At 44.0% G+C, this 13,752-nt stretch overlaps 1 protein-coding gene across 9 annotated transcripts in view; it reads right to left on the bottom strand.

Moving 5' to 3' along the window:
• Positions 1 to 13,752, bottom strand: part of PDE7A (phosphodiesterase 7A) — a 113,994-nt gene that overhangs the window by 5,025 nt on the left and 95,217 nt on the right. For 5 of the 9 annotated variants that reach the window (XR_009490490.1, XR_009490493.1, XR_009490492.1 and 2 more), the window contains exons 8-13: positions 12,440 to 12,571; positions 12,133 to 12,224; positions 9,672 to 9,816; positions 8,656 to 8,752; positions 7,867 to 7,947; positions 955 to 1,158 (exon numbers count right to left, since the gene is read on the bottom strand). Coding sequence is in view for 3 of the 9 variants with exons in the window: in XM_003586888.6 (XP_003586936.1) it covers positions 3,919 to 4,127; positions 7,867 to 7,947; positions 8,656 to 8,752; positions 9,672 to 9,816; positions 12,133 to 12,224; positions 12,440 to 12,571 (756 nt within the window). In the remaining 6 variants the exon portion in view is untranslated. Of the gene's footprint in view, positions 1 to 954; positions 1,159 to 2,293; positions 4,128 to 4,262; positions 5,677 to 7,866; positions 7,948 to 7,972; positions 8,151 to 8,655; positions 8,753 to 9,671; positions 9,817 to 12,132; positions 12,225 to 12,439; positions 12,572 to 13,752 lie in introns of those variants that run through there. The other 4 variants (XM_003586888.6, XM_005215497.5, XR_003038066.2 and 1 more) reach the window with 3 other exon arrangements.

Consider the following 13,752-nt stretch of genomic DNA (forward strand, 5'->3'; position numbering starts at 1 on the left):
TGATAGCATGGTGATTAATATCACGTTTATTTAAAAACAGTACTGAATGCGTATTAGCCATCGGTCACTGGCCCAAGAAGGAGACATTAACTGGGAAAAGATTTAAACAAAATATTTACACGTTAAAAAAACAGTACACGTGAAAACACTGTGAACCTCCGATGTGAAAATTAAAGTTGAAACCTTTAAGAGTTAAGAATGCTTTTTGGAAAGAGAGGCCATTACAGGAATCTTCAGAGTTACTAGCACCTCTAACCTGTACCTAAAGTACAAATATATTCCCCAGGCACCATATGGCAAAGACCACTACAGTGCTGTGATTAGCCTCCAATTAAATAAATTTAAAAACACATTTTTTACTTTTATATTAAGAAGATCATTATAAAGCACCGCATTGACAGAATACAAGTACTGACCAGGAACCAGCTTGTTTGGTTTTGTTAAGCTAAGGCTTACCAAAATGTTCTGAGGACCTTGAGCCTATAGCAGAGGTGCTGCCCCCAGCACTAAAGGTTGCCCCAGGGCCCCGGCAATCTGCTACAGTGCTCGACAATTCCTTTGAAGTCTCCCATTTTATCTTAAAAATTCATATGAACTTTGCATTCCCTTCCATAATACTTATTTAAAAATGTGATCTTCTAAATTCCTATTTCCTCAAGTTTTCTGAATTATTGTACTGTTTCCTCAAATTTTTCTAGAAAAATCAATGTTCAAGAATACACAGGTGCTATGAAGCAGGGCTGTCGACGCTCGTCCCACATATATGTAACAACACATATCTTTGCCGTGGGTTTACTTACCCGTAGGCAGGGAACGGGAGCACACTCAGGTGTCTCTCCCTCAAGAATGGAAATAGGATATTCCTCTGAACATCAAACACAAGTCAGATAAGCAGCAGCAAGCATAGCCTGGCAGGCGGAGCCCAGGCCGCCTGCGGCTGAGGGTCTGACATACCTACTAGACATGCCAGTCAAGCGGACGTGCAGATGCAGCTCCTGGGACTCAGTCTCTAGCCTCGTCCAGGGAACCACGGTCCACCCGAGCACGAGCATCAGTCGGCGCCTCCTTATAGGATGCGTGAGGGACCTTGCTTCCCTGGCTCGGAATCCATGCGCAAGTAACCAGCTGATTGTAATTTAGCTTCCCAAGGAGATCTGCCTAAAATGAAAGAATGATTGATAGTTACCTTTCTCATTGTAAATTAAACTACTAATGGGAAAAAAGCAATTAGTTTCTGTGAGTTTGGTTGCAGTTGAGTTTGCTGTGAGACAGTTCTGCTCTCCACATGCTGTCATACTAGGTCTGTGAGTCGCAAGTTTCCTCACCACACAGAGTGTGTCAGATTCGCCTCCATCAGACTTCAGCACCCAGCAGTCCAGCGTGGTGGCCACGAGCCACACGTGGAGACCGGGCACCTGAGACACAGCTGGCCCAAACTGAGATGTGCTGTAAGCGTCAAGGACACGCCAGATTGCAGAGACTTGGTAACAGAGAAAAGAATGCAAAACATCTCAATAGTCGCTTTTTAATAATGGCTACCTATTTTTTTTTCTCTTGTTTTGTGGCTACATATCTAAATGATAGAATATTCTAGACATGCTGGAATAAATTTCATCTTTTTTTAAAACATGTGATTACTCCAGAATCGACAATCACCTACTTGGCTCACGCTGTACTTCTACTGGTCCTCACTCTTCTATGCAAATGATGACAGTAGATGACAGTATGTTTGCGTTCAGAGTTTACACTTACCCCTTCCAATGAAACGGGCTTGGGGAGACCGAGGAGAGGCCCAGTGGTGCCTTTCTTACACTGAAACCAGTCAAGCAGAATCAGGTGGCCATTTCCTATTACTTGACTTTAAAAATGCCAACACAAGTGGTGTTCTGGTACCTGCACGAGGGCCTGAGGTTCCCGCCGTGGGAACAAAGGGCTGTGGAGACCAGAGACCGGGCTCGGAGCCGACTTCTCCAGGCTGTGAGGACTCAGCCATCTATGCCCCAGGCCTCGGCATCTCACCTGTGAGGTGCAGGTGACAGGTGAGACCAAAGACTGGGCTCAGAGCTGACTTCTCCGGGCTGTGAGGACTCAGCCATCTATGCCCCGGGCCTCGGCATCTCACCTGTGAGGTGCAGGTGACAGGTGAGCTCACAGGATGATGCCTGCACCCAGCGACACCTGAGCAAGTCCTGTGAGCCAGGGCTAGAATCAAGAAGTGGACGCTTAGTTCTTGGTAACTTTGCCTTATCCTTTCCCACAGACTGACTTATAAGGTAAATATCAAAGATAAAAATGTGAAAAGATAGGTTTTATTCATCAAAAGTGAACAGCAACAGGCACATATTAAAATGAGTCTGGCAAAGCCTTTTACAAATGGCTTTACACTCAAGCTTTCTCCCAAGAAAATGGCTGTTGCGACAAACTGTAAACATAATTAATAAACAGTCTTTTACAGTAACAAGGGAAATACAATTGAACTAAAAGAAAGCACCGGTTTCTCTTAAAACTAGATTACAGTTGTGCTTACTATACATGAAACAATTTAAAACAAATTACAAAAGTGGAATGTTTGTTAAATTTAAAATTAGTCCTTAGATTTTTTTTTTTGTCCTAGAAAACATCTGTTCACATCAAAAGGCCCGTCGAAGGGGAACGTTTCGTCAAAGGGAGGGACGAGAAAACAATGCACTTTTTTTCAAATCAAAACAAGAAGTTTGGTCACTTAGCTTGGTGCATAGTTAAGGCATCTGGCGTCTGGAGCCATCATCTCTCACGGCCGACCTCCCTTCCCCTCCCACGTGTGGCTGCTCACTACGTCACATTCTACAATAATAAATAAAAGCCGACGTCTCCGATCCTTGCCACGTGGATAAATAGAACACATGCACAGTCACACATGCACGAGCGTGCCCCACACACACATCCACACACACACGACATACCTCTCACTCCCTGCAGCGAGAGGGACTTTAGTACCCTTGCTCTGAAGGACACACTGGCCCATCCCACTTTATTTCAGATTGGCAATACCCTGAGCTGATTATGGTGTTTGAAACATTCCACCTTTTTTTGTTTTCTTGCATGTGCAGGTCAAGTGTACAGTAGTGAAGACAACATGCAATGTCTTCACCGCGGAATCATCACACAGCTAGGACACTGGGGTTCTGCCCCGCCCGCCCCAAATTAAAAACCAAAGTTAAAAAAAAATTGCATTGCCAAACAGCACTGGAGTGAAAGCTCGGCGGCACTCTATGATAAATGCTCAGTCTCCAGTGCACGAAATAAACCAGAGCAAATGGGAGGCTTTGGTGGCATCCGAAGGAAAAAAAGGCAAACCGGGGGAGGGGGAGAAAGAGCTGCAGTTCTAGGTTTGATCTTCAGAATTCTTAGTGGTTCCTTCACAATCATGCTCCAAGGCAAATTGAGAACCAATATTTCAAGAGTTGGTTTGTAAACATTGAGTCCTGCCAGAGGTGCAGACACTGGGCACTTCACATTTCCATTTTCTCCGACAGAATCAGTGGAAGGTACCGATACACACTGTTTGCATCATGCTGGTTAAATTCCGAAGATTTCTGCTGAAGGCTTCAGTTCAAGCTTCACGATGATGCTTCGAAGAGCACACGAGCCACTGCAATCCTTCCTGCAAAAACTTCCTCGTTTATTCCCTCCGTTTCGCTCCTGCCAGGCGCTGCGCCTCTTCAAGGTCTCCCACAAAAAGCCAAATGCATATTGCTGTAGGTTCGGGTCTTGTCCTTAACAAGTGGGTTCAAATGATCCAACAGAGGAAATCTTGGAAATAAATAATGCTGGCATCATTCATTTCCCTTGGCAGTCAAGAGTAAGTTCTCTCACCTCAAGACCCCGTTTCACATTTCTAACAACCTCTAGGAGGCATCTGTCCACTGGTTCTGGGGGTTAGGGTAACCGGTTTTCCTGAGGTAATAACTGTGAGCTCAACTCCTCGAATGCAGCATCAGCGTCCTCGCTGCTGGGCTGCTCTCTCTGCAGTCCCTTCCAGCTGGCTTTGTTCAGCCCCACGTGTCCGAGCATCGTCTGGGACAGCCTGGTATTGGAGAACCGGGCCCATTCCGTGAACAGAGGCTCCACAAGATAGGTCATAAAACCTGAGGAAACAAGGAGAAAAGGCCTCTGTGTGTGTTCTGAAACTTTCAAATGTCAATACAGAGTCTACTCTCTTAAGCCCTATTCCAGTACTATCTAGCTCTTATTTTTCTAGACATGTGTGAAAATTTACATACCTTCTCGAAGAATCTATGTAAGCAACGTAATGAAACTTGAAGTGAAGGTGAGCTGACAAACGCAGCACATCTCTGCTGATGATTCCTCTCAGCTGCACCAACCACATCCTTCTATCAATGTTTCAGCAAAACTGCGGTGGCCCTGCAGCAGAGCTCAGTGGGTCCGAGGGCTGGTTCCCGCAAGACTGCTAGAGCTAAGGGGGTCTCCTGGGCTGCGGGTGACGAGACCGGAACCGAGGTGCAGCAGCTCTGCCATCAGTCGGGGGTGATCATCACCCCTCATCATGAGCATAGGGCAGCTTCTATGTACTGATACCTCAGAATTTATAAAGCCAAAACTCACAACACCATGGCTTCCCTGGTGATAAACAATCTGCCTGCCAATGCAGGAGACCTGGGTTGGGAAGATCCCCTGAAGGAAGAAATGGCAACCCGCTCCAGTATCCTTGCCTGGGAAATCCCACGGACAGAGGAGCCTGGCATGTTACAGCCCATGGGGTGACGAAGAGTCAGACACTACTTAGCAACTACACAACAACATGACACCAAGTACAAGTCTAAGAAGAACAAAGATTAAACCATCACTAAAGTGAAGATGGAAGTGTACTAGGCCTACTTTATGGACAGCTCATACCACCGATCTCCCTTAATTCAGTCAGAAAAGGAAAGGCGATTTCAGGACAGCCTGCATCTCTGGGTTACACAGTACTCGAGCCCACACTGTATCTGACTTAATAATACTACACAGTATCTTACACAGGGTGGAAGAAGCCTCCTAGGAAACACCTTAACAAAAGCAAATATAACATCATCTTCCTAAACTTTTGATCAAGGACACGAAAATACACATTCAAATTCTATCACTGTTAACAGTTTAAAATTTTTTTCATCTCTAAAACTTTCTTCTCAGGGAAAGACTCTATGGACCACAAACTACACACGGTCCACTTAGCCAACAAGAAAGTCTCAGTGGTGGGACTTCCCTGCTGGTCTGTGCTCCCAATGCAGGAGGCCTGGCTTCGTGCCCTGGTCAGGGCAGTAGATCCCACACGCCACAATAAAGAGTTTGCATGGTGCAAGTAAAGATCCCACGTGTTGTAACGAAGACTGAAGATCCTACAATTAAGACCTGTGCAGCCAAATAATATATATATTTTTAAATGTCATGGAAGCAAAGCAGTTAGCGCCCACTACTTTTAATCAGAAAAGTCACATATGGTCTGATGGTTGAATTTTAAGTGTACCAATTCTGGTCTCTGAAGTAGCAGTGCCGATACTGGAAACACAGCTTTCTTCCGGGTCTCCCATCTCCTCCACACGAGTTAACTGAGAACCTACTCTATGCCAAGCACTGCTTTGGGTTGGCCAGGGCTCAGCAGTGAATAGTCGAGATGTGCCTGCCACGAGGAATGTTCTGGTGAGGAGAGACAGGACACGAGAAAAACATCACCACTGTGGTGAGAGAGCATTTCAGCCTCTGGCAGCAGCCACCCTCATACCCCCAGTCTGGCTGATCCTGCGCCCAGAGCCCCATCTTTTTCTAGGTGCTGCAGTCAGATCATGAGCAGCTGGGGTCTTGTACCCAAATGTAGGACTTTATTACCACTGGTTTCACAGGATCCATTTTCTTTTTTAAAAATGGAGTATCATTCAGCCTTTAAAAAAATTTTTTTTAAAAAACAAATTTGTGGCTGTGCTGGGCCTTTGTCGCTGCGCAGGCTTTTCTTTAGTTGTGGTTGGGGCTTCTCATTGCAGTGGCTTCTCCTGTTGCATTGGCAGGCAAATTCTTAACCACTGGAAGGCCTGGATCCCTGTTCTTTGATTCTCCCACCATTCCAACCGGCTCAGAGCATCTGCATCCTGTTTCTCCCATCCAACAGACTAGCTGTCTCTCCACGCTCTCTGTTCCCTGGGATTCTTTGAGGTCTTAAGCACCCAGTAACAGTACTCAGGCCGGGGCCACAGACAGAGTCGGGAGGCACCCTGGACTTATGAGCAGTCCAACCACTTGTTGAATCCACTTAATTGTCCCTGTCCACGTGCCCCTCTCTATTCTTGTCCCAGACACCACAGGGTGCCGGGTCACGTGCCTCACTCTCACCCCGCACACGACAGACCCAGGGCTCCTATCACAGAAGAAAACCTATCGACTCAACATGACTTCTGCTTACTGACCACACGCTGGCTCCGGGTAACTGCTGCTTAGCACTGAGTTTATTCTAACAGTTCCCTGACTTACCCTAGAAGGAGAATCTTTCCAAGCCCCACTTTCCCTTAGGATTTGAGGTCACAAAGACCAACACCTGCTAACTGTATAAACTGGGCAAATGAAGAAGAGGAGCCCAGCAGCGCTTGTCTTGGGTGGCTGTGAGTCAGGAGCTGCCCAACCATTTGTGAGTCTACTTAACTGTCCCAGGACAGCCCACGTGCCTGGGACTCCTGCCTTCACACAGGTGTGGCTGTGCAGAGCCCAGTGGGGTCCCAAGTTGCTGAAGGTAAAAGAGAGGGTGGGTGCTGGGGAGACGACTTGAGGCCAGGTTACAGGGGCCTGTGCGCAGTGCTGCAGAGTCAGCTTCAACCAGCAGGTGGAGCAGAAGAGCCTGAGGTTGCAAGTGTTCACTGGCAATCAGGTCTAGTGGTTCCAGAGTGACAGAGTTTCTTTTTTTTTGGGGTCTGGGGGCTGGGGAGGGGAGTGCCGCACTGGATCTTCATTGCTGTACGTGGGCTTTCCTCTAGTTGCAGAGAGCAGGTGCATGGGCTCTGTTGCCCCACAGCATGTGGGATCTTCCTGGTGAGTGAGTGAGTGAGTGAAGTCGCTCAGTTGTGCCCGACTCATTGCGACCCCGTGGACTGTAGCCTACCAGGCTTCTCCGTCCATGGGATTCTCCAGGCAAGAATACTGGAGTGGGTTACCATTTCCTTCTCCAGGGGATCTTCCCGACCCAGGGATCGAACCCGGGTCTCCCGCATTGGAAGCAGATGCTTTAACCTCTGAGCCACCAGGGAAGCCTTCCTGGACCTTCCTGGACCAGGGATCAAACCTGTGTCCCTTACATTGGCAGGCAGATTCTTAACCACTGAACCATCAGGGAAGTTCCTATTCTTTCCATCTTAGAACAGAAAGTTACTGCAACCTGCTCTGCTTGCTTTTTTTTTTTTTTTCTGCTTGCTTTTTAACTATTTAATTTCTGGCTGTGCGGGGTCTTCTTTGCTGTGCACGGGCTTTCTCTAGTCATGCGCAGGCTTCTTGTTGCAGTGACTGCCTTCTGTTGTTGCAGAGCACGGGCTCTAGGCACATGGGCTTCAGTGGTTGTGGCACACAGGCCTAGCCACCCCAGTGCATGAGATCTTTCCCAACCAGGGATCAAATCTGTGTCCCCTGCAGTGGAAGGCAGATTCTTAACCACTGGACCTGCTCTGCTTTTTACCAACTAAAATCAAGTGAGAGTAAATTATAAGGGTCAAAAAAAAATCCAGGAATAAGATTATTTAAAAATTAGAAATAAGCATTTTAATATTTATATTTCAGATGTACCTCTCTTCCTGACAAAATTAAAGTGAATGGCATTTTAAAAACCAGTTATATCTGAGTATGTATAGTTACCAATCTGGATGTTGGCAATTGATTCAGTCTGACGATCGCAGAGTGGACTCACACCCAAATGATACTTTTTTTCTATATCTCCTAGAAATTTAAAAAAGAGAAAGAGAATTCTTTATGTGGACTATACCTTATTGGTTAAAAATATAATTAAAGTCTTCATCTTACCTGTAAATTCCTTAGGAAAAATGTAACATACTTAATCCTCATGAGAGGACGCCTTCTAAATTAGTTCTTTTTTAAATTTTAAGTTATTCACACATAGAAAAGGTTGCCAAGCTGATAACCTATTTCAAATGGAGAGGGTGGAAAACTTAACTAGATGTTATCCCAGGATTGTAATTCTGTCACAGCATTTTAGTTTAAAACTTAAGATTTCTAAAAGGAAGACGCATGGAATGAAGATCTTTATCTTTCTGGCTTTAATTCACAAAATATGTCCTATGGCCATATCCTTCACACGGGACAAGGATGGAGCAAGGGCGGGACAATCTTTCTGTACAGCAAAACTCCCAACTTGCTCTATGTCTATTCATAAATGCACACACATCAGATCATTTCAAAAGACAACTGCTGATTTTTTCAAAACAGGTCCCCAAATTGTGCATTACTGGTTCTATATCCATCTATTGTGAACCGCCACTAAAACTATCAGGCACCTACTGCTAGACTCTACAGCTGTCTAGCAGTTATTTTGTCTAAGTTACTTTAATTGTCTAAGTTATTTTATTCATATGATGCCAAAAAATGAAATGGACAGGTGATCACTCAACACTCAACACTGTAACTTGCCTTGATGGAAGAATTCCTCTGTTACTTTTTCACTCCACTGCTTGCTTAATTCCCAGGTCCGACACGGGTTACAAATATCGGCACACTTCAAAGCCATCTAGCAAGCAAAATATTGAAACTATCTTAAGAAAAAAAGTAAAATTTCAAATGTACCAAGTTTAAATATACTCTAATAGCAGGAAAAGAACACCTTAAAAAAGAAAATGTTGCAACAGGACATCTGTTATCCTTTACACTGAGTTTGGGGCTTTCCTGGTGGCTCAGATGGTAAAGAATCTGCCTCCAATGCAGCAGATGCGAGTCTGCAGCAGACTCGATCCCTGGGTCAGGAAGATCCCCTGGAGAAGGAAATGGCAACCACTCCAGTGTTCTTGCCTGGAGAATCCCATGGACAGAGGAAGTCTGATGGGCTCCTCTGTCCATGGGGATGAAAAAAGTTGGGGTACGACTGAGCGACTTTCATTTTCACACTGAGTTTATGATACTGTTAGTTACAGCAATTATTTTATAGAGGTGCTGAAAGCCTGCTAACCAAACTGAACATGCTTGATAATTCCAGACAGCTAACACAGAACTATATTAATCAGAAAGCTACAAACCAATCAGTCATTTCTCATTTTTCATGTGTGAGAACTTGTTAAAATAAAATGCTGTTTGGGACTTCCCTGGCCATCCAGTGGTTAAGACTCTGTGCATCCAATGCAGGGGGCACAGGTTCAATTCCTGGTCAGGGAACTAAGATCCTGTGTGCTATGCGGCACAGCCAAAAAACGAAACAACAAAAAAAAGCTGCTACTGTTGACTGGTACCGCATCTTGTAAACACTGTTTTACTGTTAGAAATCTCAAGTGTGAAAAAGACAAAAGTGATGGCCCTTTCCTGTGTAGCCTTGTGTGACACTTTGCAGACCACAGCTTGCTCTCAAGATTTAACCACTCAGAGAACTACATGAGAACATTTCATTTTTATTCTAACGATCTGCCCTAGAAATAGAATTTTTCCAGGCCACATTTTACCTGTAAGACCAAGTGCCTATGCCTGGCATCTTCCAGATGTAGATCGCCCTTGTCCAGATGGGCCCGAAACAAGGACAAGTATTCATTCTGGCGGCTGATGTCTGTGGCCAGTATCAGAGCGCCTATCTGAGCCTCCATCTGTTGTCTGGAAGTAGAGAAACAGACAGAGAAACACAAGGATTTCAGTTGAATAGCTACTTCTTAATTATTTTTCCCTTAATCTTAATATGCAGAAAGCTTTACTGAGCTCTAAGATATTCTGCCATTCAACTTTTAACCTACTGAAAAATATGGGTTTTAAGGAATGCATTTTTAAAAACCTACTACAATGGTCAATCCAAGACCTAGAGAGCTTGTAGGAAAATACCACTTGGCAAACACTCCGAAAGGAAGGTCTTAAGGTGGAATTATATGCCTTAAAAAAAATAAGTGATGTACAATTGACATGTTGCTTGAGAAAATTTTTTGCTGTGATGTAGGGAAAAACTCTGGATTCTTTGTTGGGTGCCTGAGATGCAGGATGAGGGTCAGATGGAGGAGGAACGGACTATTCGACGACTGACTCCTGCAGACATGAGAAAATATGTCTGAGTAAACGCTAATGAAGCTCCACCAAGCGATGTAATACAGTTTAGATTCAATTATATTTTCAGAGCCAAATTCAAGAATCAATTATCTGTAAGACTGTTCAAATTTTCTGGAAGGGAAAATGTAATATGTTAATACAGATAACAAATATATCATCTAAAAAGCTTTCTCAAGTCAAATAGGAAGAATGTTCAAAAATTCCTTTTGTTTCAATGGGCCATCGCCAATGTTTTCTTTGTATAATGATCAGTAAAGAGCTGATCATTATAGATTAAAAAGCTCACAATATCGAATATTAAATAAAACCCTAAAGAAAGAAGACATAAAAGGACACAATTGTGTAGTATTCCTGATTTTCAGTTTTTATTTGAAACAAATATGAGAATTCAACAGGATTAACATCAAATGCAACACATGATAAAAAGGGAATAATAAAGCAAACAATTTAATCCATCTTATTCAAGAAAAAGAGCATTTATATATACTAACACCAGTTAGTATATGGTGGTTTAAATAGTTTTTATATATTTGTACGACGACAAGAAACAATTTTACTTACCAGAAGTATTGTCAAACTCCAAATGGTAGCCATGAATACAGACTTAAAAATTTTTTTTAAAGTCCACCTTTTTTCTTATGATCATTACCAAAAACTGTTGTTTTATAAAGTTCTTTTAAATTGAGAAAGGGAAAGAAAAAGGAAACAGCAGTGACGGTAACTTAAACCTTGTCATCCTAACGCATTTTTATGTTCCCCTTTCTCTAGAATTAGGCAGTTGATACCCACTGACATCGTTTCCCCAGGTCACCTTCTCGGGATGAGACACCATTAAAAGCTTTTGCTGGTGGACCAATGACGAGATTCTGTTGACAATACCCCCGTATCGGGCTCCTTTAAGTTAGTGCTCTTTGTTAGCTTTTCAAATGGTGTGTGTGTGTGCGCGTGTGCGCGCACGCTTAGTTGTTCAGTCATTCAGTCGTGTCCGACTCTTTGAGAGCCTATGGACTATAGCCCCTGAGGCTCCTCTGTCTGTGGAATTCTTCAGGCAAGAATACTAGAGTGGGTTGCCATTTCCTCCTACAGGGGACCTTCCTGACCCAGGGATCAAACCTGTGTCTCCTGCATTGGCAGGTGGGTTCTTTGCCACTGAGCCACCTGGGAAGTCCCACTCAGATGGTCTGCTTGACATCAAATGACACTGATGTCTAAAAAAAAAATACTAGGTTTTCCATTCTTTCTCTTCATTATTTTTCCTAAAACAGATTTTAATGAATCGATTTATTATACAGATTGTTTACTTTCTATCCAATTTACCTTTACATTAAGGTTTTATTCAAGAGTATAAAATGGAAATATGTAATTCTATTTACATAAATAAGTGGTAAACATGACTGAGCCACTGTGTATCCAGAGTGCATTTTGTAGTATCTGTGGATTGATCCTTCATAAAAATTCACTGAAAAAAAAAAATGCTACTATTTCAGAATAGGTGTAAATGACTAAAATTTTGATACAAATTTGTAAAATAAGATAACCTACCCCCCAACTGGGGCCTCCTTGGTGGCTCAGATAGTAAAGAATCCACCTGCAATGTGGGATACCTGGGTTCAATCCCTGGATCAGGAAGATCCCCTAGAGAAGGGAATGGCTACCCACTCCAGTATTCTTGCCTGGACAATCCCATGGACAGAGGAGCCTGGTGGGCTACAGTCCATGGGATTGCAAAGAGTTGGACACAGCTAAGCGACTTTCATTTTCACCCCCAAATTGTGGAATACCTGAATATAACAACATAATCTTAAAAACTTTAAATAATTGTTTTTCCAACTTAATATCCACAGTTCATAAATAATTAATTTTGTCTTAACCTACCTGCTTTCTAATGGCATATGTGAGAATAAACCAGATTCTCTCAATAACCCCACTGCAGATCTCCAGTGGTGATTTTCCAGAACTGAGGTATTCTACCAAAAAAACAAAACAAAACAAAACAAAAAGGGCAGATCTGAATCAGCAAAGGGTAAGTCTTTTTCTGAACATAAAGCAATATTTCTAAGTAATATCAAGCTGGTTAAAATTCTAACATTCACTGAGAACCAATTTACTTTTACTCCTTTAAAACGTGACCCATTTTCTAGAATACAAGAATATTAAACTTAGAGGAAGAGCTTGCACTCACCTTGTATAAAGTTGCCAGGTAATGGTTAGTTTTAATGAGGAAAGGTTGATTAACACCTGGATGATCCAGATCATGAGTGGCAGCTGCAATTAAGCTCAGCAAGACGTCCCAAGGAGTTACAGAGTTGGCAAGCTAGACGGTGGCGAGGAATAACTGATTACAGACGTGTCTGCAACGAACTGTACCATGACAACAGCTGTTCTAAATCAGCCTTGAATGAGACTCTCCACGGTCTCCTCCCCTCGTGTTTCTCTGACCGTTCGTCCAGGCCAAGGCGTGCCTGTCACGTGCTGTCCACTCACGCCCCTGGCGGGAAGCGTGGTATGATGCAGTCCCTTGCCCGTGGGGAGGTCGTGGACCCGGCTCACCCTTACACGGCTTCATTTGAAACAAGCGTAACTAAGATGACAGCTAAAGTATAAACCATCTTTTTGAGTATGTTCATGGTGAAAAGTGTTTAAAATAAGGATGATCAGGGCTACACTGGCAAAAAGTGTTTCACGTCACCACTGCCAGACGTGCACGGGTTAAGACGGCCTCTGCATCCGTATTCGCCCGCACACTCTCCCCTCCTGTGCCCGGCATCGCTCCGCAGCCCTGGCTTCCGGCTGGGCGTGGCCAGTGGGAGGGTGAGGCCCCCACAGCCTGTGGACCAGGTTTACCCCCGCACCGGCTCAGGTCCCCTGGAATGCAGCACTTAGTTCCATCGGTCCACTTCCCTGGCTGTGTGGTGGTGAAGTACCAATTTCTCCCACAAGACTGTCAAAGAGAAACTTGAGGCTTGGCCCAGAGGTTTGTTTTTTTTTCCCCCCGAGTATTTTTTTACAGTTTAATTTAAAAATTGGGGCAGCTGGGTGTACATGCATAAAACGTATCCATTTTTATCACTGTATATGAATGATGCCACAATAAAATTGGTTTTTTAATTTGGGTATTTTCACATATTCCACAATCTCTTGAAAAACCAGAAGAGTGGCACCCACGTGGCTGTATTCTTGGAGTTGGCATCAACTGGCACAAACTGGCCCTGTCAGCCTGCTTCCCTCCCAACATCTAGCTGGAACTAAGACCCCAGAGGAGAGGAGTCTAGAAGCAGGCCTAAGGGAGGGCGGATGTAATTTTACCAGCTCTAGAACAGGAAACGTCCATGAGCAAACATGGCTTCCATTACATCTATGGCTGATGACCCCCAACTCTGACTTCTCTGTTTTACTGCAGACTCCTATCCACCTCTTCACTAGATCCCTCCACTTGGATATGGCAGGGACAGGCATAACCACACACATCCACAATGGAGCTCACCATCTCCCCGG

Source organism: Bos taurus, chromosome 14 (genome assembly GCF_002263795.3).
Source record: "Bos taurus isolate L1 Dominette 01449 registration number 42190680 breed Hereford chromosome 14, ARS-UCD2.0, whole genome shotgun sequence".
In the NCBI taxonomy this organism is placed as follows: domain Eukaryota; kingdom Metazoa; phylum Chordata; class Mammalia; order Artiodactyla; family Bovidae; genus Bos; species Bos taurus.